At 41.3% G+C, this 21,476-nt stretch overlaps 1 protein-coding gene across 1 annotated transcript in view; it reads left to right on the top strand.

The window, feature by feature from the left end:
* The window catches only part of LOC143927525 (NUAK family SNF1-like kinase 1), a 65,633-nt gene that overhangs the window by 42,362 nt on the left and 1,795 nt on the right, over positions 1 to 21,476 (top strand). Inside the window, exons 4-6 of the mRNA XM_077451630.1 lie at positions 9,319 to 9,384; positions 18,994 to 19,113; positions 20,221 to 20,353. Coding sequence (XP_077307756.1) covers positions 9,319 to 9,384; positions 18,994 to 19,113; positions 20,221 to 20,353 — 319 coding nt within the window. The remainder of the gene's footprint in view (positions 1 to 9,318; positions 9,385 to 18,993; positions 19,114 to 20,220; positions 20,354 to 21,476) is intronic.

Raw genomic sequence — 21,476 nt, forward strand, 5'->3', positions numbered from 1 at the left:
GGTCAAAGACTATGGACATGCTACAGGAGATGGTCAAAGACTGTAGACATGCTACAGGAGATGGTAAAAGATTACAGACATGCTACAGGAGATGGTCAAAGACTATGGACATGCTACAGGAGATGGTCAAAGACTGTAGACATGCTACAGGAGATGGTCAAAGACTGTAGACATGCTACAGGAGATGGTCAAAGACTATGGACATGCTACAGGAGATGGTCAAAGACTATGGACATGCTACAGGAGATGGTCAAAGACTATGGACATGCTACAGGAGATGGTCAAAGACTATGGACATGCTACAGGAGATGGTCAAAGACTGTAGACATGCTACAGGAGATGGTCAAACACTGTAGACATGCTACAGGAGATGGCCAAAGACTGTAGACATGCTACAGGAGATGGTCAAAGACTACAGACATGCTAAAGGAGATGGTCAAAGACTATGGACATGCTACAGGAGATGGTCAAAGACTAAAGACATGCTACAGGAGATGGTCAAAGACTATGGACATGCTACAGGAGATGGTCAAAGACTGTAGACATTCTACAGGAGATGGCCAAAGACTATGGACATGCTACAGGAGATGGTCAAAGACTACAGACATGCTACAGGAGATGGTCAAAGACTATGGACATGCTACAGGAGATGGTCAAAGACTGTAGACATGCTACAGGAGATGGCCAAAGACTATGGACATGCTACAGGAGATGGTCAAAGACTACAGACATGCTACAGGAGATGGTCAAAGACTATGGACATGCTACAGGAGATGGTCAAAGACTGTAGACATGCTACAGGAGATGGCCAAAGACTATGGACATGCTACAGGAGATGGTCAAAGACTGTAGACATGCTACAGGAGATGGTCAAAGACTGTAGACATGCTACAGGAGATGGTCAAAGACTGTAGACATGCTACAGGAGATGGCCAAAGACTGTAGACATGCTACAGGAGATGGTCAAAGACTACAGACATGCTAAAGGAGATGGTCAAAGACTATGGACATGCTACAGGAGATGGTCAAAGACTGTAGACATTCTACAGGAGATGGCCAAAGACTATGGACATGCTACAGGAGATGGTCAAAGACTATGAACATGCTACAGGAGATGGTCAAAGACTGTAGACATGCTACAGGAGATGGTCAAAGACTGTAGACATGCTACAGGAGATGGTCAAAGACTGCAGACATGCTACAGGAGATGGTCAAAGACTTCACATATGCTGCATATATGTGAGTATCAATCTGTCCAGGAGTACAGTGAGCCCAAACCTGTGTCATGGCGCACTCCCAGGGCTGTATGTCCATGACATCCTGACAGTTAAGGGGTTGGATAGTGACATTTAACCAACCAACGCTGGATTTTAGAGTGTTAAGTCTGCACGGGGCAGCAACTGTTAGGAGCTGAGTATTGCAACAAAAGCAACATTTTTTTTTATTTTAAAGCTGCAGGGCTAATTATTTTTGTAATTAAAGAACAAATGAGATTGTCTTTAACTTCACAATTCCAAAAAAAATAGGTGAAGCAACAGGTTCACTTTAATGATGGCCAAAGCAGCAAGTTATAGTTACCTTCCCTTTGCCCCATGCTACTACAGGGAAGCTCTGGTTAGGATCCAAGTTGCAACATGGAGCAACAAGGTTCCCTTTAATGGTGGCTCCAGCAGAAGGTTATATCTATGTTCCCTTTATGCCATGCTACTGCATGGGTAGAATCCAGGTTAAGGACTCTCTTCCCATCTCCATGTAAAAGCCTTGAAAACCTGGGTGGTCAAGCACTGCTGGTATGGTATGGTATGGTATTAAAGTGCACCCATTGCTACACCCTGCATGTGCAAAGTAGAGGTCAACTTTAAAAACTGAAAAATGACTGCACTTTCTGTCATCGCCCTCCTTAGCGGCACCCCAGCTCCCAAAAAAGCATTAGGATCTGTTTTAGAAGAAATTCTGAACTTTTAACTGTAGTAGACCTCATTTGTGTAACCTTACCAGTAATAAATGGGAACACACTGCATTAAGAGGATTTTTTGCAGTTTCTTGGGTAGAGTGATCCGAAGGTAATAGTTATCCCTGTTCTTCGTGTGATCTTCCTTTCTTCTATCTTTTCACAGTTCTATCTCAGAAGAAAAACAGCTCAAAGCTGACATCGCTCTTCCTAAAACAGAATAAATTGTTTGTGTGCTTTTAATACACAACATACTTCTACACACTTAAGTTTCAACTACATCCACTTTCCTCTGCGTTATTTTTATAGTTCCAGTGAAACACGGTTAGCCTTCCTGTGTGAGAGTAAATGAAAATAACTTTACTGATGCATTTTTGGCAGAGATTGGCATTTTTCCTTTTTGAGGAAGCCAAATCAATGGACCCATTGCAGTTTACTAATGTTTTAATTTTGTATTATTAAAGTTCATCTAAATCCTAAATTTGTTTTTGGTTTTACATTGAGCGGTAAGGAGTTAGAACTCCTACCAGGTTTGTATTGGTGTTTATGACTCCGTTAGTTGGATTTATCCTCTTTATTGGTCACGGTCAGAGTAACCATTGTCACCAAAACTGATAGTGGGGGAAAATCAAACATTGTCAGCTGTCATCAGAAGAGGAATGGAAACCTTCCAATGGCGACACTTGTTCCACTGACAACTTTCTAATGCCGCGTACACACGATCGGAATTCTCGTCGGAAAAAGCTCTGATGGTTTTACCGAAGGAATTCGGCTCAAGCTGTCTTCCCTACACACAGTCACACCAAATTCCGATCGTTTATAACGCGGTGACGTACAACACGTACGACGGGACTAGAAAAAGGAAGTTCAATAGCCAGTAGCCAATAGCTTCTGTCTCGTAGTTGAATCTGAGCATGCGTGATTTTTGGCGTGTCGGAATTGCATACACACGATCGGAATTTCCGATAGAAAGTTTTTCCGTCTGGAAAATTGAGAACATGCTATCAATTTTTGGCTGGCGGAAATCCGGACAGCTAAATTCCGATGGAGCATACACACGGTCGCATTTTCCGATGAAAAGCTCTCATCCGTCTTTTTCTGGCCGGAATTCCGATCGTGTGTGTACGCGGCATAAGAGGGGGATTTCCTTCACTTTGGAGAGATTTCCAATCACTTTTTGTTGTTCCTACAGGAAAAAGGATGGAGAAAAACATCCCCAATGGGACAGAGATTGCAAAAAAAACTCTAATGCATTATGTCGCGTACACACGACCGGACTTTCCGGCAGCCTAGGTCCGACGGTCTTCCCAACAGACTTTCGGCGGAATTCCGACGGACTTTCCGAACGAACGCACTTGGCCACACACAAGCACACCAAAGTCCGATGGATTCGAACATGATGATGTACGACCGGACTAGAATAAGGAAGTTCATAGCCAGTAGCCAATAGCTGCCCTAGCGTCGCTTTTGGTCCGTCGGACTAGCATACAGACGAACTGATTTTTCGACCGGACTCGAGTCTGTCGGAAAGATTTGAAACATGTTTTAAATATTAAGTCCGTCTGATTTTTAGACAGCAAAGGTCCGATGAAGCTCACACATGATCGAATTGTCCGACGGACCTTTGCTGTCGAAAAGTCAGTTTGTGTGTACACGGCATAACAGGGTTTTTAATGATACGTTACTCCAGGGCTGGACAAATCCCAAGAGCCAGGCAGCCAATGTTGTTGTCAATGAAACTGGTTCCTAAAAAAATCCTCCTGCTTATTAATTGTTAACTCCATATTAATTGTCTACCTCTGCCATGTTCTAACCAAAATGAAAAAAAAAAAGTTTTGACTTTAGGTCCAATTTAACGGGCTGGACCACCTAAAACTTTTAAATTTTGTCAGCTGTAGGGGCATTTAAGTGGGGTGGAATCACCCTATGACTTCATATATCCTTTGAAGTCTCTAGAGCAGGGTTTCTCAACCAGGGTTCCATGGATCTTTAGGTACAGTGGGGCCTGAGGGAGCAGGGGGGGGGGGGGGTGTTAGTTTTCTGAAAAAGAGAACTTACACTTTAAGCTTTAACCCAGTTCTTCTCAACTTGGGCTCCTCCTGGTGGTGCTATGGGGGTTCCTTGGGCTGTGAGCATTGGTGGATTAATCTCCCAACCCAACTCCAGTAAAAAACATATTTCTTTTACTTCAGAATATTTATTTTTATAGCTGTCTGTGACCCCACCTAAAAGTTGTCACAGCGATAGGACAGAACAAGTCGCAGTATTGAGAGGTTCTAATCCCTTTCCCCTTTTTACTGAGAAAAAGTCTTTTGGTGCAGTCTGTGTCCCCACTGGAGAAATTTCCCATCACTACATTTTCTGAGAGTAATGTGAGAGTAGTTTTCCCTAATCGGGAGAAAGGCAAAATCCTGGGAGAAGGTCAAACACTTCCTCAAGCTGCCCAGAACAAAAACGTTTTGTCTGGAGTTGGGCTTCAAACCAAACATGTCTTCCACCTCTACTATCACGATGATCACTACCATCTGTCCTAGCCAAGTTTGTGAGGTCCAACCATTAATGCGCTATTTTATGATCCACTTATGATCGTTTTAAAGAATAGTAAATGGAAACCAGCCCTAAAAGGAGTTCCAATTTCTCTGGAATTTACTGGAAGCGTGGAATTGGTAAACTTTAGAGAGATAAACGTTGGAGTCAGTTGAAGTGAATGGCCCATGTCTAAGGTGGAAAGTTCAAAAGAACAATGGGAAGCCTATTACATGGAGCTCGTAGGAATAAAGGAATCTCCTTAGGTTCGAATTTTTTGTTGATGGAGCCAGTTTGTGGAATACGATGATTTATGAGATGGTTAAGAATAAAGACTTTATTACAGCTGACGGTTCAAAAGATAATTGTGATATGACGGCAGAGGAAGACAATGAAATAAAGGGAAATTTCTTGATGACGACAACCATTCATCGCGGTGAATATAGAACTCCAGGCAGAACATTTTGGATGTGCCCACAGATCAACTTTAAACTTGCAAGTGAATAAGTCAGAACAGTGAATTTCCTCCATTTAACTCTTCTTTCCTCTGTTTGAGCCCCTAGGGCAGTGATGGCGAACCTTGGCACCCCAGATGTTTTGGAACTACGTTTCCCATGATGCTCAACTACACTGCAGAGTGCACGAGCATCATGGAAAATGTCGTTCCAAAACATCTGGGGTCAGGGCCGTCTTTAATATTGATTGGCAAAAAAAAAAATTTTGCGGGCCCCCTCCCATGCAATTTCACTCTCCACCTGCTCTGAGACATACAATAAATAGAAGCTGGACTTAAAATCAGTTTACTGTATCAGGTCAGGCAGCTATTGTGATTGGTTGCCAGAGGTTACAGCATATCATTACCGCTTACTGACGGGTTGCTAGAGGTTACAGCACACATTACGGCTCACTGATTAGTTGCTAGAGGTTCCAGAAAATTATTTCTGCTTATTAATTAGTTGCTAGAGATTACTGTACAGTATTACTGCTCACTGATTGCTAGAGGTTACAGCACATCATCTTCTCACTGCAGGGAAGCATGATATACATATGAATGCCACCTTTATTTACATATCAATGCAGATGGCCACAGCTATTTGCTTAGTAATGCCGCTGCCATTTACATATGAATGCCAGTTATTTACATGTAAACACAGGGTCTGCAGGCGAGTCATCTGTACACAACAACTGGGCTAAAACTTCAAGGGACAAGGACATTTAAACTGGGATAGTTGGCAAGTATGAGGCAGCTGCTTTGGGCCCCACAACAATGACAGGGCCCAGGACAGCTTCCCCTTTTGCCCTGCCTTAAAGACGGCCCTGTCTGGGGTGCCAAGGTTCGCCATCACTGCCCTAGGGCTTGTATACACAGTCTTGATATATACAGCCCATATAAGCCTATGGGAATGCTCCAGTGTGGCCAGAATCGAACAAAAGGAGACAGCCACCACTCTGGAACTAAGGCCGGCCATTACAAGGTTCAGCAGGAATTCAAGGAGATTCAAACCGTGCATGGGCAGATTGAATGTACCAAGTTGATTGATCGATCAGCTTGGGTACAATCAGCAAGCCGGATTTACTTACGATCATCGCTAGCGGCTGCTATAGCCACTAGCAATAATCACTGTTTTCCTCCAGCGGGGACAGATTCCTCCACCGGCGGCTCGCTCCAGCCACGATTCTACACAGCGGGAGCCGATCAGTTGGTCCCGCGGACTCGATGTCCGCCAGCACCTTGCTGATCACTCGGTACACAGGTGGAACAGCAGTCTGTCTATGTAAACAAGGCAGATTGCCGTTCTGTCAATACAGAAGGCATGGATCCTGTGTTCCTGCAAAGCAGAAACAACCGACCCATGTCTTGCACTAGTAAAAGCACCTCCCTCGCTACACTAAAACACTCCCTAGGAACACAGTTAACCCTTTGATCGCTCCTGATGTTAACCCTTTCCCAGCCAGTGTCATTAGTACAGTGACAGTGCATATTTTTAGCCCTGATCACTGTATTTGTATCTCAAAAAAGTCTCAAAAGTGTCAATTGGTGTCCGATTTGTCCGCTGCAATATCGCGGTCCCTCTATAAGTTGCTGATCGCCACCATTAATAGTAAAAAAAATAAAGTTCCATGAAAATATCTCATAGTTTGTAGACGCTATAACTTGTGCGCAAACCAATTATTATACGCGTATTGGGATTTTATTTTTCTTACTAAATATATGTAGCAGAATACACACTAGCCTAAATTGATGAAGAAATTCGATTTTTTAGATTTCTTATTGGATATGATTTATAGCAGAAAGTAAAAAAAAAAAAAAAAAAAAAAAAATATAATAATAATTATATATATATATATATATATATATATATATATATATATATATATATATATATATATATATATATATATATATATATATATATATATAAAAATTGTCGCTCTTTTTTTTAGTTTAATAAAATAAAAACCGCAGAGGTGATCAAATACCACCAAAGAAACCTCTATTTGTGGGGAAAAAGGACATCATTTTTATTTGGGTACAGCGGTGCAGCACCGCACAATTGTCAGTTAAAGTAACGCAGTGCTGTATCGCAAAAAATGGCCTGGTCATGAAGGGGGGAGGGGGTAAATCTTCCGGAACTGAAGTGGTTAAGAGTATTTCAACTTGCCTGGAGCTCCTCTCTTTCTAAATAGGTCCCATAGTTTTCCTATTATACCCTCTCCAGCTTGTGTGTTGTGTTTCTTGTAGAACAATAACAGAGCGGCCATTATCAGTTTTTTTTTTTGTTACTTTGTTCCATATTGATGTTTTACAGACCTCTTGCCTGCCAGTGATATGCGTTGCTGTCTAGGGAAACATTATGTTAGTTTCCTGGGTAACCTCTGGCGTTGGGCCGCATGTTTATCTCCCGTAAGATATATACTTCTGTCGTTCGGCTTCCTCTCCTTCCAGTCAATACTTTGTTATTTCTGGCGGAGGACACTGGAAATAATAAAAAAGTAAACCTCTGAGGCCGGCAATAAACCGCCCGGCAAACGGCGCAGGTTTACTCTATTAGTAACCGCAAGCGAAGGGAAGCGTTCTTCAGATAGCGAACATTGAATGCCGCAAAGGGTGTAGAGGTCTGCCGCGATGTGCCACAATGTAACAATCGGCAATACATGGATTACCTGTGCGACCTTTTGTTGGAGAAGTCAAATAAGGTTAAAGTGATATTAAATGATATCCTCATTCTCCAAAAACAAACTATACTCATCCACTTAATGGCGCTCTTACCTATTTTTTGTTAAATCACTCCATGCCGTGTCTCTGTTTCCTTGTAACGTCCTTTGTCAGCTCCAGAACCTCTCCTTTTCCCCCCTCACTTTCATTCGTTTAGAACCAGCGGTGCACATTGGTTGTGGTGGTCATGTACACTGCTCTATGCCCACTACAAATCACAGATTTCATAGCCAATCTTGGGATCGAGCAAGAGAGGGCGGCTATATTCCTACACACAGTGGGGCCATGAAGAGCAAACGTAGCCATCCTCTAACAGAGTGGTCTCTGGACTGTGGCCCTGAGGCTGGATGTGGCCCTTTGCTTGCCTTTATCTGGCCCCTGAGGCACCATTCCTCCCACTGACACCTACAACAGGGCACTATTCCTCCCACTGATACCAATGATGAGGCACTGTTCCTTCCACTGACACCAACAATGGGGCACTATTCCTCTGACTGACACCAACAATGGGGCACTATTTCTCCCACTGATACCAACAATGGGGCACTATTCCTCCCACTGACACCAACAATGGGGCATTATTTCTCCCACTGATACCAATGATGAGGCACTATTCCTCCCACTGACACCAAGGATGGGGCACTATTTCTCCCACTGATACCAACAATGGGGCACTATTCCTCCCACTGACACCAACAATGGGGCATTATTTCTCCCACTGATACCAATGATGAGGCACTAATTCTCCCACTGACACCAACAATGGGGCACTATTCCTCCCACTGACACCAAGGATGGGGCATTATTCCTCCGACCGACGCCAACAATGGGGCACTATTCCTCCCACTGACACCAACAATGGGGCATTATTTCTCCCACTGATACCAATGATGAGGCACTATTTCTCCCACTGATACCAACAATGGGGCACTATTCCTCCCACTGTCACAAAGGATGGGGCATTATTCCTCCGACCGACGCCAACAATGGGGCACTATTCCTCCCACTGACACCAACAATGGGGCACTATTCCTCTGACTTACACCTACAATGGTGCACTATTCCTCCCAATGACACCAACAATGGAGCACTATTCTTCCCACTGACACCAACAACGGGGCACTATTCCTCCCACTGACACCAACAACGGGGCACTATTCCTCCCACTGACACCTACAATGGGGTACGATCATAGCTCCCAACTGTCCCTGATTTGGAGCAATGTCTATCTGTCCCTCATTCCTCCTCATTTTGGCCTGATTTATAGAGTTTGTCGGAATGTCGGACGGAAAAAGTCCAATAGAGCCCACACACGATCGGATTTTCCAACAATATAATCCGATCGGACCTTTTTCCGTCGGAATTTCTGACCCTGTGTACAAGGCATAACTCTATGTCCACTTGGATGGTGGGGCTTGAACCTGGACTGAGGGGGTGGAGCCACATACTGTTCTGTCGTACAAGTGTTGGAAACGCATACGGCGGCGTCGCACATGCGTACTCCAGCGGGTAGCCGAATGTGATGGGTCGCCATATGTGACGATGCAGCGTGCATGAGCCCTATGAAGGAATTTATTGTGTGTGATACAAATTAACTGTTTCTTTTTATGTTCTTTTTTTTCAGAATGGAATCGTTCACAGGGATATAAAGTTGGAGAATATCCTTCTTGATGAAAACCTGAATGTAAAAGTAAGTTGGAAGAACAAAAAAATAAAAATAAAAATAAAACCTGTGGTGCCTGTAGCAGCAAAAGTGGCCTTCTGTTTTCATATTGTCTGCCGACTCTTGTTTGAGGCTTCTCATATGATCTGTAGAAGGTTGCGGGTTGTACTGTATGTGCACGTTACACACTTGCTGACCACCCTAGAGCAGTTTCACTCTGTGCTCCAGATTACAAATATATACATGATCCGGATTACACATACATGATCCGGATTACACATACATGATCCGGATTACACATACATGGTCCGGATTACACATACATGGTCCGGATTACACATACATGGTCCGGATTACACAAACATGGTCCGGATTACACATACATGGTCCGGATTACACATACATGGTCCGGATTACACATACATTGTCCGGGTGGGGGAAATATACACAGCAGGGGTGATCAAATATGACCAAAAGAAAGCTCTATTTGTGGGGGAAAAAAGCACGTCATTTTTTTTTATTTGGGTACAGCGTCGCACGACCGTGCAATTGTCAGATAAAGCAACGCAGTGCCGTATCACAAAAAATGGCCTGGTCATGAAGTGTGTGAGTGGGGGAGGAAAACTTTATGTCCGCCGCAATATCACAGTCATAAAAAAAATGTAATAAATAAAAATGAATAAAAATATCCCATAGTTTGTAGATGCTATAACTTTTGCGCAAATCAATATACACTTTTTTGGATTTTTTGTTTTGTATTTACCAAAAACATGTAGCAGAATACATATTGGCTTAAATTGATGATTGTTTTTTTTATTGGATTTTTTTTTTAGCAGAAAGTAAAAAAATTAAATAATAATTATATATATATATATATATATATATATATATATATATATATATATATACACACACACATACATATACATACATATACATATATATATATATTTATGTGTATATAGCAGAAAGTAAAAAAATTATATATATATATATATATATATATATATATATATATATATATATATATATATATATATATATATATGTAAAAATTTAATTTCTGTTTTTTGTTTATAGTACAAAAAAATAAAAACCACAAATACCACCTAAAGAAATCTCTATTTATTTGGCAGGAAAAAAAAAGGACATAAATATTATTTGGGTACAGTGCCGCACGACTGCGCAATTGTCAGTTAAAGCAACGAAGAGTCGTTTCGCAAAAAATGGCCTGGTCATGAAGTGTGGGGGGGGGGGGTAAATCTTCCGGAGCTGAAGTGGTTAAATAGTTATCTAAAGCTTAGTAGACACTATTAAAAAATCGGGCGAACTATGACATTTTTTTTTTCGTGTCCTCGTCCCATGTTGAAAACAAGAATACCTAAAATGGTATGAAAATTCTCGACCAGCAGGGCAACTTCCCACGTACAAAGCTGCGGTCTACGTCTAGCCTATGGTCTTATTTTGTTTCCAATCATGCGTGGACTTGCTCATTCAATTTTTATAGGATGAATACTGTACTGATTAAGTGAAAATTGAATGTTATGATAACTAATGAGAAAAATTTTAAACGTGTCCCTTAAGAAATGTTTCTCTGAACGGAAAAAAAAATAAAAAAATCGGCCACTTTAACCACTTCAAGGACTTTTTAAACACACTGCCAGCTGGTATAGCCTGTTTGTTAAAGCGATAGTAAACCATATCCTTTAAAAAAAATAAAAATTAAATTAAAAAAAACCTGCAACACAATGGCATAATGTGCTAGTATGCATTGCATACTAGCACATTATGATATGCTTACCTTAGAACGAAGCCCTCCAGCGGTGCACTGTCCATCTTCACCCAGTCTTTCCTTCCCGGTTCGCAGCACTCCGGCCGCCTGATTGGCCGAGCAGCGATGACGTGACTCCCGCGGGTATAGCAATTAAAACTGGAAGAAGTTCTGGACAGCCGCACTCCAAAAAAGTTTTTGCCTTTTATTTCAAAAAATTTTGTCAAACACATGCCACAGCAGAACAGACAAAAGAACTTACGTGTTTCACACTACAAATGGTGCTTAATCATAGCTAGGTTAAGCACTGTTTGCCAGTGTGAAACGCGTAAGCTTTTAGTCCGTTCTGCTGTGGCATGTATTTTTGACAAAAAATTTTGAACAAAAGGCAAAACCTTTTTTGGATTGTGGCTGTCCAGAACTTCTTCCAGTTTTAATTGCTAAATGCATTGCCAGCACCCGGCTTCTAAACGGGAGGAGAGATTTTCTACCTTTGTTTGACCAACCTGGTGCGGTGATATTCCCTTCAGCTCTGGTGATGTCACCAGTTGCATTCAGTGTGAATATCTATTATACAGGGCAAGTTTAGGAGATATTCACTGTACCTACAGGTACGACATCAGGGGACTTTTTGTCCCCTATGTGATGAAAAAAAAAAAAGTTTAGTAAAAAAGAAAAAACATTTAAAAATTTAAGTCGGTGTGACTTTTTTTTCTTTTTTACTAAACTTTTTTTTATTTATCATTTAAAAATTTAATTTTATTTATCATTTAAAAATCTTCCCCCGCTAATATATATATATATATATATATATATATATATATATATATATATATATATATATATATATATAAAATATATATATTTATATATATATATATATATATATATATATATATATATATATATATATATATATATATATTTTAGCGGGGGAAGATTTTTAAATGATAAATAAAATTAAATTTTTAAATGATAATTTATCATTTAAAAATTTAATTTTATTTATCATTTAAAAATCTTCCCCCCGCTAAAATATATATATATATATATATATATATATATATATATATATATATATAAAAAATATATATATATATATAGTATTTTTACCAAAACAACAAAAGCAAAAACAAAATGAAGATGGGGGAGGAATAGGGAAGGAGGATGAAAATAAATAAATAAAAAAGAAACATTCTTCCTGTATTGAATTGTTTTGTAACTGTCTGCCCTCATGTTGTAAAGTGCAGCGCAAAGTGTTGGTGTTATATAAATCCTGTTTAATAAATAATAATAATAATAATAATAATGTTTGGGGGGTTTTCACTAATCTTCAGTCCTAAACTGATCTTTTTAAACATGTAAAGTAGAAATTCAAAAAATGGCTCTGGGATGGAAGCGGTAATCTCCTGCATTCGGAATAATACTGACATTTCATTCCTCCTATATATATATATATATATATATATATATATATATATATATATATATATATATATTTTTTTTTTTTTGTTATTATTTAATTACTTTGTATTACCAATTCACACACAAATACAAAAAGAACAAAAAATAAATAGTCAGGCATTTTAGCTCTTACAGAAAGGGAAAAAGAAAAGGAACAATGCAAACAAACAGCAAATATATTATTTAAATATTAATAGCTCTGCTTATAGAGCAGTTTCTTTTTATTTTTACCGAAACAACAAAAGCAAAAACAAAAAGAAGAAGGGGAATAGGGAAGGAGGATGAAAAAAAAAAAATGAAAAAAAAAAAATTCTTCCTGTATTATTATTATTATACAGGATTTATACAGCACCAACAGTTTGCGCAGCGCTTTACAACATGAGGGCAGACTGTACACTTACAATATAAATCAATACAGGAGGGATCAGAGGGCCCTGCATTTACAGTTACAGTGCAGGGCCCTCTGATCCCTCCTGTATTGATTTATATTGTGAGCCCTTGTACACACGGTTGGACATTCCGACAACCAAATCCGTCGGGTTTTGTCCGTCGGATTTTGTCCGAAACTGTTGCATACACACGGTCGGACAAAGTTGTCGGAAAATCCAATCGTTCAGAACGTGATGACGTTATTTCGTTACGACGGGACTACGTTCAGGCTAGTAGCCAATAGCTTTGGTGTAGGAATTTGATCTGAGCATGCGTGGCACTTTGTCCGATCGGAATTCTCTACACATGATCGGAGATATTCCAACGGAAACAGTCCGATTGAGACCACACACAGTCGGAATATCCGACAAAATGGTCCGATCAGACACATTTCGTCGGAATCTCCGACTGTGTGTACAAGGGCTGATCAGTGTACAGTCTGCCCTTGTGTCGTAAAGCGCTGCACAAACTTTGGCGCTATATAAATCCTGTATGATAATAATAATAATAATAATACTACAGGAGGATTTTTTTATTATTATTATTTAATTTTATTTTTTTCATCCTCCTTCCCTCCTTCCCTATTCCTCCCCCTTCATCTTTTGTAAATGTACTGTCTGCCCTCATGTTGTAAAGCGCTGCGCAAACTGTTGGTGTTATATAAATCCTGTATAATAAATAAAAATAATTTTTTTTTGGGGGGGGGGGGGGGGGTTTCACTAATCTTCAGGCCTAAACTGATCTTTTTAAACATGTAAAGTAGAAATTCAAAAAACGGCTGTGGGATGGAAGCGGTAATTCTGAACAATGCTGACATTTCATTCCTGAGAATCCAGTTGGTGACAATGGTTCCCAGCATGCCATCCTAGAGAACAGGACGGGCCCTTGCAAGAGATGAGAATTGCAAATAGGCCTGGAGCTGCACAACCCCGCCAACTCCTTAACGATCCGGGCACCTTTTTTTTTTTTTTTTGCCAGTGATAAATGGTGGGAACAACTTAGCCAAGCCAGAGCCAAGAATTAACCTTTTTTTTTTTTTTTTTACATATCAAACAGTTCGAGTGCAAATGGGCATAAACAGCTTAAAGACACATTAACGTCTAAAAATAACACTGAGAAGCCATTGACTGACTTCCTGCTGTTCGGAAAGCCTTTTAAGGAAGGTATCACAGGTTCGACATTGTGCAGAGGAATGCTGGGAATGTCTGTGTTTTACTATTGTACCAGGGAAAGAAAAAGCAGCATTTAATTGGCTCCTTCTTCAGTAATTCATCCTATTCCTGACAAATAGCAGGATGTATTAGCATTCCTGGAATTTCTTTTTTTTTCTAGGAAACAATTCCAATTCTTTCTGCACTTTGTCTCCTGTTGTTGTTGGTGTCGGGGAAGGAATGCATATAGAAGGGGATTAACTACAACTCACCCCCATAGTTAACGTCATAATAAAGTGGTACTAAACCCAGGAGCTTGCACTCACTATATCTGGTCTCCCCAGGAGCTTGCACTCACTATATCTGGTCTCCCCAGGAGCTTGCACTCACTATATCTGGTCTCCCCAGGAGCTTGCACTCACTATATCTGGTCTCCCCAGGAGCCTGCACTCACTATATCTGGTCTCCCCAGGAGCTTGCACTCACTATATCTGGTCTCCCCAGGAGCTTGCACTCACTATATGTGATCTCAGACGGACTTTAGATTTAGAACATGTTTCAAATCCTTCCGACGAACTCAGGTCCGGTCGAATAATCCGTTCGTCTGTATGCTAGTCCGACAGACGAAAACCAATGCTAGGGCAGCTATTGGCTACTGGCTATGAACTTCCTTATTCTAGTCCGGTCGTACGTCATCACGGTCAAATCCGTCGGACTTTGGTGTGATTGTGTCGGTCAAAACTCTGTCGAAAAAAGTCAGATGGAATTCAGTCCATCGAAAAGTTTGGTCGTGTGTACACGGCATTAGTCGGTGGTAGGATAGGCTTCATTGAATAAATGAGTTTTTAGGCATCACCTAAAGGCAGAGTAGGAGATAGTCAGATAGAACGGGGTTGAGAGCTCCAGAGGGTGGGAGAGGCTCTGGAGAAGTCCTGGAAACAAGCATGGCATCAGAAGTTGATCATAAGATCGACATTTGTCAAATGGACTTGTTGGAAAATGTTTCTTGATGGGTGGTGATTCTTCTACATATACAGTGGGACTATGGAGAACTAAAGAAGCGACCCTCTAATGGGGAGTCCGATCACAGCAGCAAAAAACAAAGGAATTTGGAGATTTGGAGGAGGCAACAGAAAGTACTTTTTAAAACTTAAGAATACATGGTTGAATACATTTATTTACATTTATTTATTTTTTTATCAGAGTTTAGTATCACTGTAACAAAAACGAAAAAAAAAAAAAAACAAGTTCCACACCTCCACAAGCCTACTAACTAGTGCTAAACCGTACATAACCAACCCAGGCAAGCCCCACATGTGCCCCACAAATAGCTACAATGCTATAATCAATGTGCATTTTATTGAAAAGTCATAACATACATATATCAAAAAATGACCATAAGGCGTGAAAGCAATAAAAAAAAATTATAATTTTTCTTAACTTATCTACAAAAACATTATGCCCAGAAATGTGAAGAATAGGGACGGCCATGGCTATCTTAGGAAAACAAGGACTACACCACCACAAGCATACGGATTGGGGCTCAACAGTAGACAACCAACTCAAGATAAGCCCCACAAATAGCGCTACTGCTATAATTAATGCGCTCACAATTTATTGAAAGTTCATAAAATACATGGATCAAAAGTGACCCAAACACGTGAAAGCTATTCAAAATATATTTTCCTAACAGAAAGCATCTTATGCCGCGTATAACGCATTTCAGCGGACAATTAGATCGTGTGTGTGGGCTTCAGCGGACTTTTCCAGCGTAAAGTCCGGCAGACTTAGAAAGTAGTTTCAATCTTTCCGCCGGACTTGGGTTTTAGCGGACAATACGTTCGTGAGTATGCTAGTCCGGCGGACTAAGAATGACGCATGCTCAGAAGCAAGTACGAAAAAGGAAGCTATTGGCTACTGGCTATTGAACTTCCTTTTTCTAGTCCCGTCGTACGCGCTGTACGTCATCGCGCTAGCAAACGCCGGACTTTCTGTGTGTCCGTGTGTGGCCAAGTCCGTTCGGTAGAAAGTCCGCCGGACTATCCGCCGGATTGTTTGCCGGACTAAGTACGCCGGACAATTCGCTCGTGTGTACACGGCATTAGACAACAAGGTCTACCACCACCACAAGCATACCAACTAGGGCTAAACAGTATAAAACCAACAACCAACTCAAGACAAGCCCTACAAATGGCTGTACTGCTTAATGAATTCTCTCAAAATGTAACCTAAATGTATAAAATATGTATAAAATAATGTATAATTATCCCTAAGCAGCGCTTTCATTAACATGCAAAAAATAAATAAAAAATGTGCCATAATAAATCATGGATACCAAACTATAAAATACCAATATTAGTGCAAATATAAAAATATAAAATTACATATACATATAATGCATAAATGTGAAAAAAAAAAAAATATCCTTAACGTGAACTAGCGCAAAAATCTTTGTAAATAGTGCAATCTTAAGTGCTCGAGTGCTTGGTTCCCAGGATGCCCCTTATGGTGAATATTCCACCTCGTGCCGAATATTACACACCCGCCACACTCACCAGATGCAGGCGACCCCCTTATTTTACAGCAAGGGAAGTCATTAAGGCTTGTAGGTCATTAGGTAGACCTGTCCCGACAATCCTGATGGTTTCTTGGTACGGATTCTTACTCCTCCTCTGTATAGTCCCGGTATTGATGGAGCATTTAATGGAAAGGCAATGTAGTAGAAAAAATAAAAAACAGAGAGGGAGCCTCTCGTAGTATAAAATCTTTTGGGTTATTTATTAAAATTAATTAAAAAGCTCCACACATTCTATCGTAACAAAATATCTGACAAAAACTACCCGCTATTGGGGCTGTCTTACACTTTCTTCAAAACGTGGCTTCGGACAGGCTTTGTCTCTGAAGGCCAGTCAAAGCTCCTGTCACTAAGACCCCTTTCACACCGAGGATGTTTTGCAGGCGCTATAGCGTTAGAAATAGCGCCTGCAATCCGCCCTAAAAAAGCTGCACCATTGTATGTAGTGTGAAAGCCCCGAGGTCTTTCACACTACAACGGTGCGCTGGCAGGACGTCAGGGAAAAGTCCTGCCAGTAGCTTCTTTGGAGCGGTGAGTTTACCGCTCCTCCACCGCTGCTCCCCATTGAAATCAATGGGGCAACACTGTAATACCGCCGGCAAAATGCCGCTATTGCGGCGTATTTAACCCTTTCTCGGCCGCTAGCAGGGGGTAAAAGCGCCCCGCCAGCGGCCGAAATGCGTCGCAAATCCAGCGGTAAAACGCAGCTAAAAATAGCGGCGTTTTACCGCCCACGCTGTGGGCGGTGTGGTGTGAAAGGGGTCTAAATGGTTAGCTTACAGTCCTGTTTACACCTGCTTTTGCTTGGTGCTTAGATGAGGCTTCGGTGGGGCTTTGGTATGGCTTCGTGGGGTATCGATGAGGCTTTGGTGAGGCTTCAAGCGAGCTTCGCCATAGACTTCTATGGAGGATTTGAAGACGCTTTGAAGCACCACTGAAGCTACATGGGGTATCATTTTTGATGCGATGTCAAAGCAAAGCAAAAGCTAAAGTCTAAACAGGACTGTAAGCTAACCATTAAATTTAGTGACAGGAGCTTTGAGTAGCATTCAGAGAGCTTTAACAAAGCCTGTCCGAAGCCTTGTTGAAGCTGAAGCAAGTGTAAATGAGCCCTTACAGTCAAGAAAGATGGATGCCTGGCACGCATTCCACCCACCCTCCACCCCCTCCCTTTAGAATGTAAGCTCTACGAACAGGGCCCTCCTGTACCTTTTGCATTGAACTGTATGTTGTCCCCCCCTATACATTGTAATGCGCTGCGTAAACCGTTGGCGCTATATAAATCGTGTATAATAATAATAACAAGAACAACCGATTAACGCGTTTCGTCATCAAACGGCGACGTCTTCAGAAGCATGATTTTGATTTTTTTTGATTTTTGATTTTTTTTGCATGTTAATGCAAGCGCTGCCTAAGGACAATTATATATTGGTCAAAATTCTCTGTTGGGAATAGTAGAGAGCAGCTGCACTCACTAGAATTGTTGTTGTAACAGGCGTAGGTGTTGTCTTATTTATATGTATAAAATAATGTATCAAAAGAGACCTTAACATGTGAAACTAATAAAAAAATGATAGTTTCTTCCAAGCGTATCCACAATAGCATCTCGACTAAAAATTTACAGGATAGTGACGCCAACTGGTCCACTAGTGTAGACAAAACCTGGCACTTAAATGCCACGGTTACATATGGATTCTTCCCCCCCCCCCCCCCCCCCATAGGAGCACTAATGCAGACTTTCAAAAAAGTCATTATCCTTAAGAGATAGTTTGATGCACATTTTGGTTGCTTTGATTTACCTCTCAGTTGCTCATGGAATGGCTTCTGAGCGCCATCAAGTTGTTTTCCGCAATGCATTTTATGGGGAAGAAGGAACAAAACAAAAGCTTGTATACATGAGCCAATAGGGTGAGTTTTTTTTTTTTTTGAGTAGTGTTCCATTCTTCAAAAATGCATTTAAATTCCAACCACGTTTGGCAATAGGGCTGCCCACAAATCAGGTGATGCCGTGCAGATCCAAACCACCGTATACGGCAATTTTGTTCTCTTTGATGGAATGAAACATCAAAACGGCACTTTGAAAACCACAGGTGGCCTTGATATTGGGTTTCCAGCATAAACGTTTGGATCTAGGTGTTAATATACACTGTATATTAGGGATATATATATATACTGTATTTGTCTTCTACTTTGTTATGTAAAGAAATAGCACATTTTTATATTTGTGTTGTCTTTGTTTTTTACAGCTTGCAGATTTTGGACTTTCAAACCTATATCATAAGAGCCAGGTCCTGGAAACATACTGCGGGAGCCCTCTCTATGCTTCTCCAGAAATTGTCAGGGGTCTTCCTTACCACGGCCCAGAGGTAAGAACTTGAAATTTAGTTCTCCTGCTTGCTACTTGCATTATTTTAACTTTTGTACTTATTTTTGAGATGTCTTCTCCTGATTACATAAAAGGTCATGTAAACCCTGAGTGACACATTGGGGTTGATGTAGGTAGGTGCTGTCTAAATTCTCCACTGCAGGTGGCGCTCAACTGCAATGGCATTGCAGAGGGAGAGGAGGTCGAGAGGAATCTGGTTCCTCTATACTTTCTTGAGCCACAAGGGGGCAGCTATCTAATTGAATGCAGGCGCCCCATGTGACTCTGGCGGCCACCTTGGGTCAGGCAGAGGCTATTTGAGACCCTGGTTCCCAGGCTTGGCGCATATTTCAGACTAGTGGCTGAGTAGGAACAGGTCACCCGTATGTCTGGGATAAAGCTTAGCATCAGGGAGAGGTTTCTGAGGATTAGGGAAAGTACATCCTTCCTGGAAGCCTCCCCACTTGGGTATGGACCAACCGGACCACACTCCGCTCCTTTGAGACAGACGCTGTTGGCACATCTGAGACCTTCTGCTACTACTCATAGCTGTTATAACCTTGTGCTCCTGGTTGGGCTGCTTTCCCGTCGGGCTTGTTGTATTTTGTCAGACTTCAATTACAATATATATCTGAGTTCTCTGCAACTGGAGTCTGAGTGTTTTCTGCCGCAGTACCGCACTGCACTTGCCCACACTTGCCGTAGTCAGCAGCATTTGAACCTGCATGAGGAGACTCCAAAGGACCATGCAGCGCCTACCCACACACTCTGCAAGTGCAGTTGCTGCAGACTTCAGTAAATGAGGGGAAGCTCATGTTGACTTCTACCATCCAATCATGCGCAAGCAAAATGCTACTTTTTTATTTTCCTTGCATGTGATTGGGTATACTTTGCAAAGTGAAACTTTGCCTCATTTACTAAGCTCTGGAGCAAATTTCCTTGCTGAGTCTACGGCCTATTTACCTTTAGTAAGTCAGCTCCTTAGTTTGCTAAAGCCCAGTGTGTTAAACATTTGTTTTTCTTTTTTTTAAATAAAATACTACTCTCAAGAACCCCTAACTCCAGCTTTAAGCATGTTTGTTACATTTAGTTGTTCTCATTTCTGCAGGTTGATTGCTGGGCTCTGGGAGTACTTCTGTATGCTCTGATCTATGGAACTATGCCGTTCGACAACAGCAATTATAAAACATTAGCAGAACAAATCAGTAGTGGCCAGTACAGACAGCCTCCTCATCTATCAGGTAAGTCATGAATATTCACTGCAGATGCTGATTGTAGGCTTATGTGAAGTCTTTATTTAAAGTTATAAATTCTAAATTCAGTCCTTGAATTTAAAATGCACTTGCCTCTTAGTTTAAGATGGATGTTAGCATGGCTACATGACACCGTGTACATCTAAAAACAATGATAGTTCTCTTATCTCTATTAAAAACATAACATTATTTTAATGTGCCCATGCAGTATCTCTATGTTGGTAGAGTTAGGGAACATTATGGAAGTTATGGAAGTTTGTTGAGGGTTATGAGAGCATGGGGTAATAGAAGGGATGGACAAGGGCCATTTCCAGAAGGGATGGTTGAGGGTGCTAACAGCATGGGGAACCAGAAGTGGTGGATGAGGGTTGTGGCAGCATGGGGTACCAGCAGTGGTGGTTGAGCGTCCTGGCATTATAGGGTACCATCAGGAATTGGTGAGGGTTAGGGCAGTATGGGGTACCAGAAAATATGGGCGAGGGTCCTTGCTGGATTAAAAAAAAAAAAAATAGTTGAGGATGCTGACAGTGTGGGGTACCAGAAGTTTTGGCTGAGGGTCTTGGCAGCATGAGGTACCAGAAGGGGCAGTTGAGGGTCTGGGCAGTATTTAGCACCAGAAGTGATAGGTGAGGGTCCTTGCTGGATTTTAAAAAAGAATGGTTGAGGATGCTGACAGTGTGGGATACCAGAAGTGTTGGCTGAGGGTCTTGGTAGCATGAGGTACCAGAAGGGGTGGTCGAGGGTCCTGGCATTATGGAGTACCAGAGGGAATTGGTGAGGCTTAGGGCAGAATGGGATACCAGAAGGTATTGGCGAGGGTCCTTGCTGGATTTTCAAAAAGAATGGTCTAGATTGCTGACCCCCATGGGGTAACAGATGTTTTGGCTGTGGGTTAAGGCAGTGTGGGGTACCAGAAGGTATGGGAAAGGGTCCTTGCTGGATTTTCAAAAACAGTGGTCAAGGATGCTGACAGCATAGGTTACCAGAAGTGATGGATGAAGGTCATAGCAGCATGAGGTACCAGAAAGGGGCAGTTGAGGGTCCTGGCAGTATAAAACACCAGAAGGGATAGGTGAGTTTCCCGGCATTATGGGAGTACCAGAGGAAATTG

This window comes from Lithobates pipiens, unplaced genomic scaffold, assembly GCF_037356315.1.
Source record: "Lithobates pipiens isolate NorthernLeopardFrog02 unplaced genomic scaffold, aLitPip1_a1.2 Scaffold_23, whole genome shotgun sequence".
NCBI classification, from domain to species: domain Eukaryota; kingdom Metazoa; phylum Chordata; class Amphibia; order Anura; family Ranidae; genus Lithobates; species Lithobates pipiens.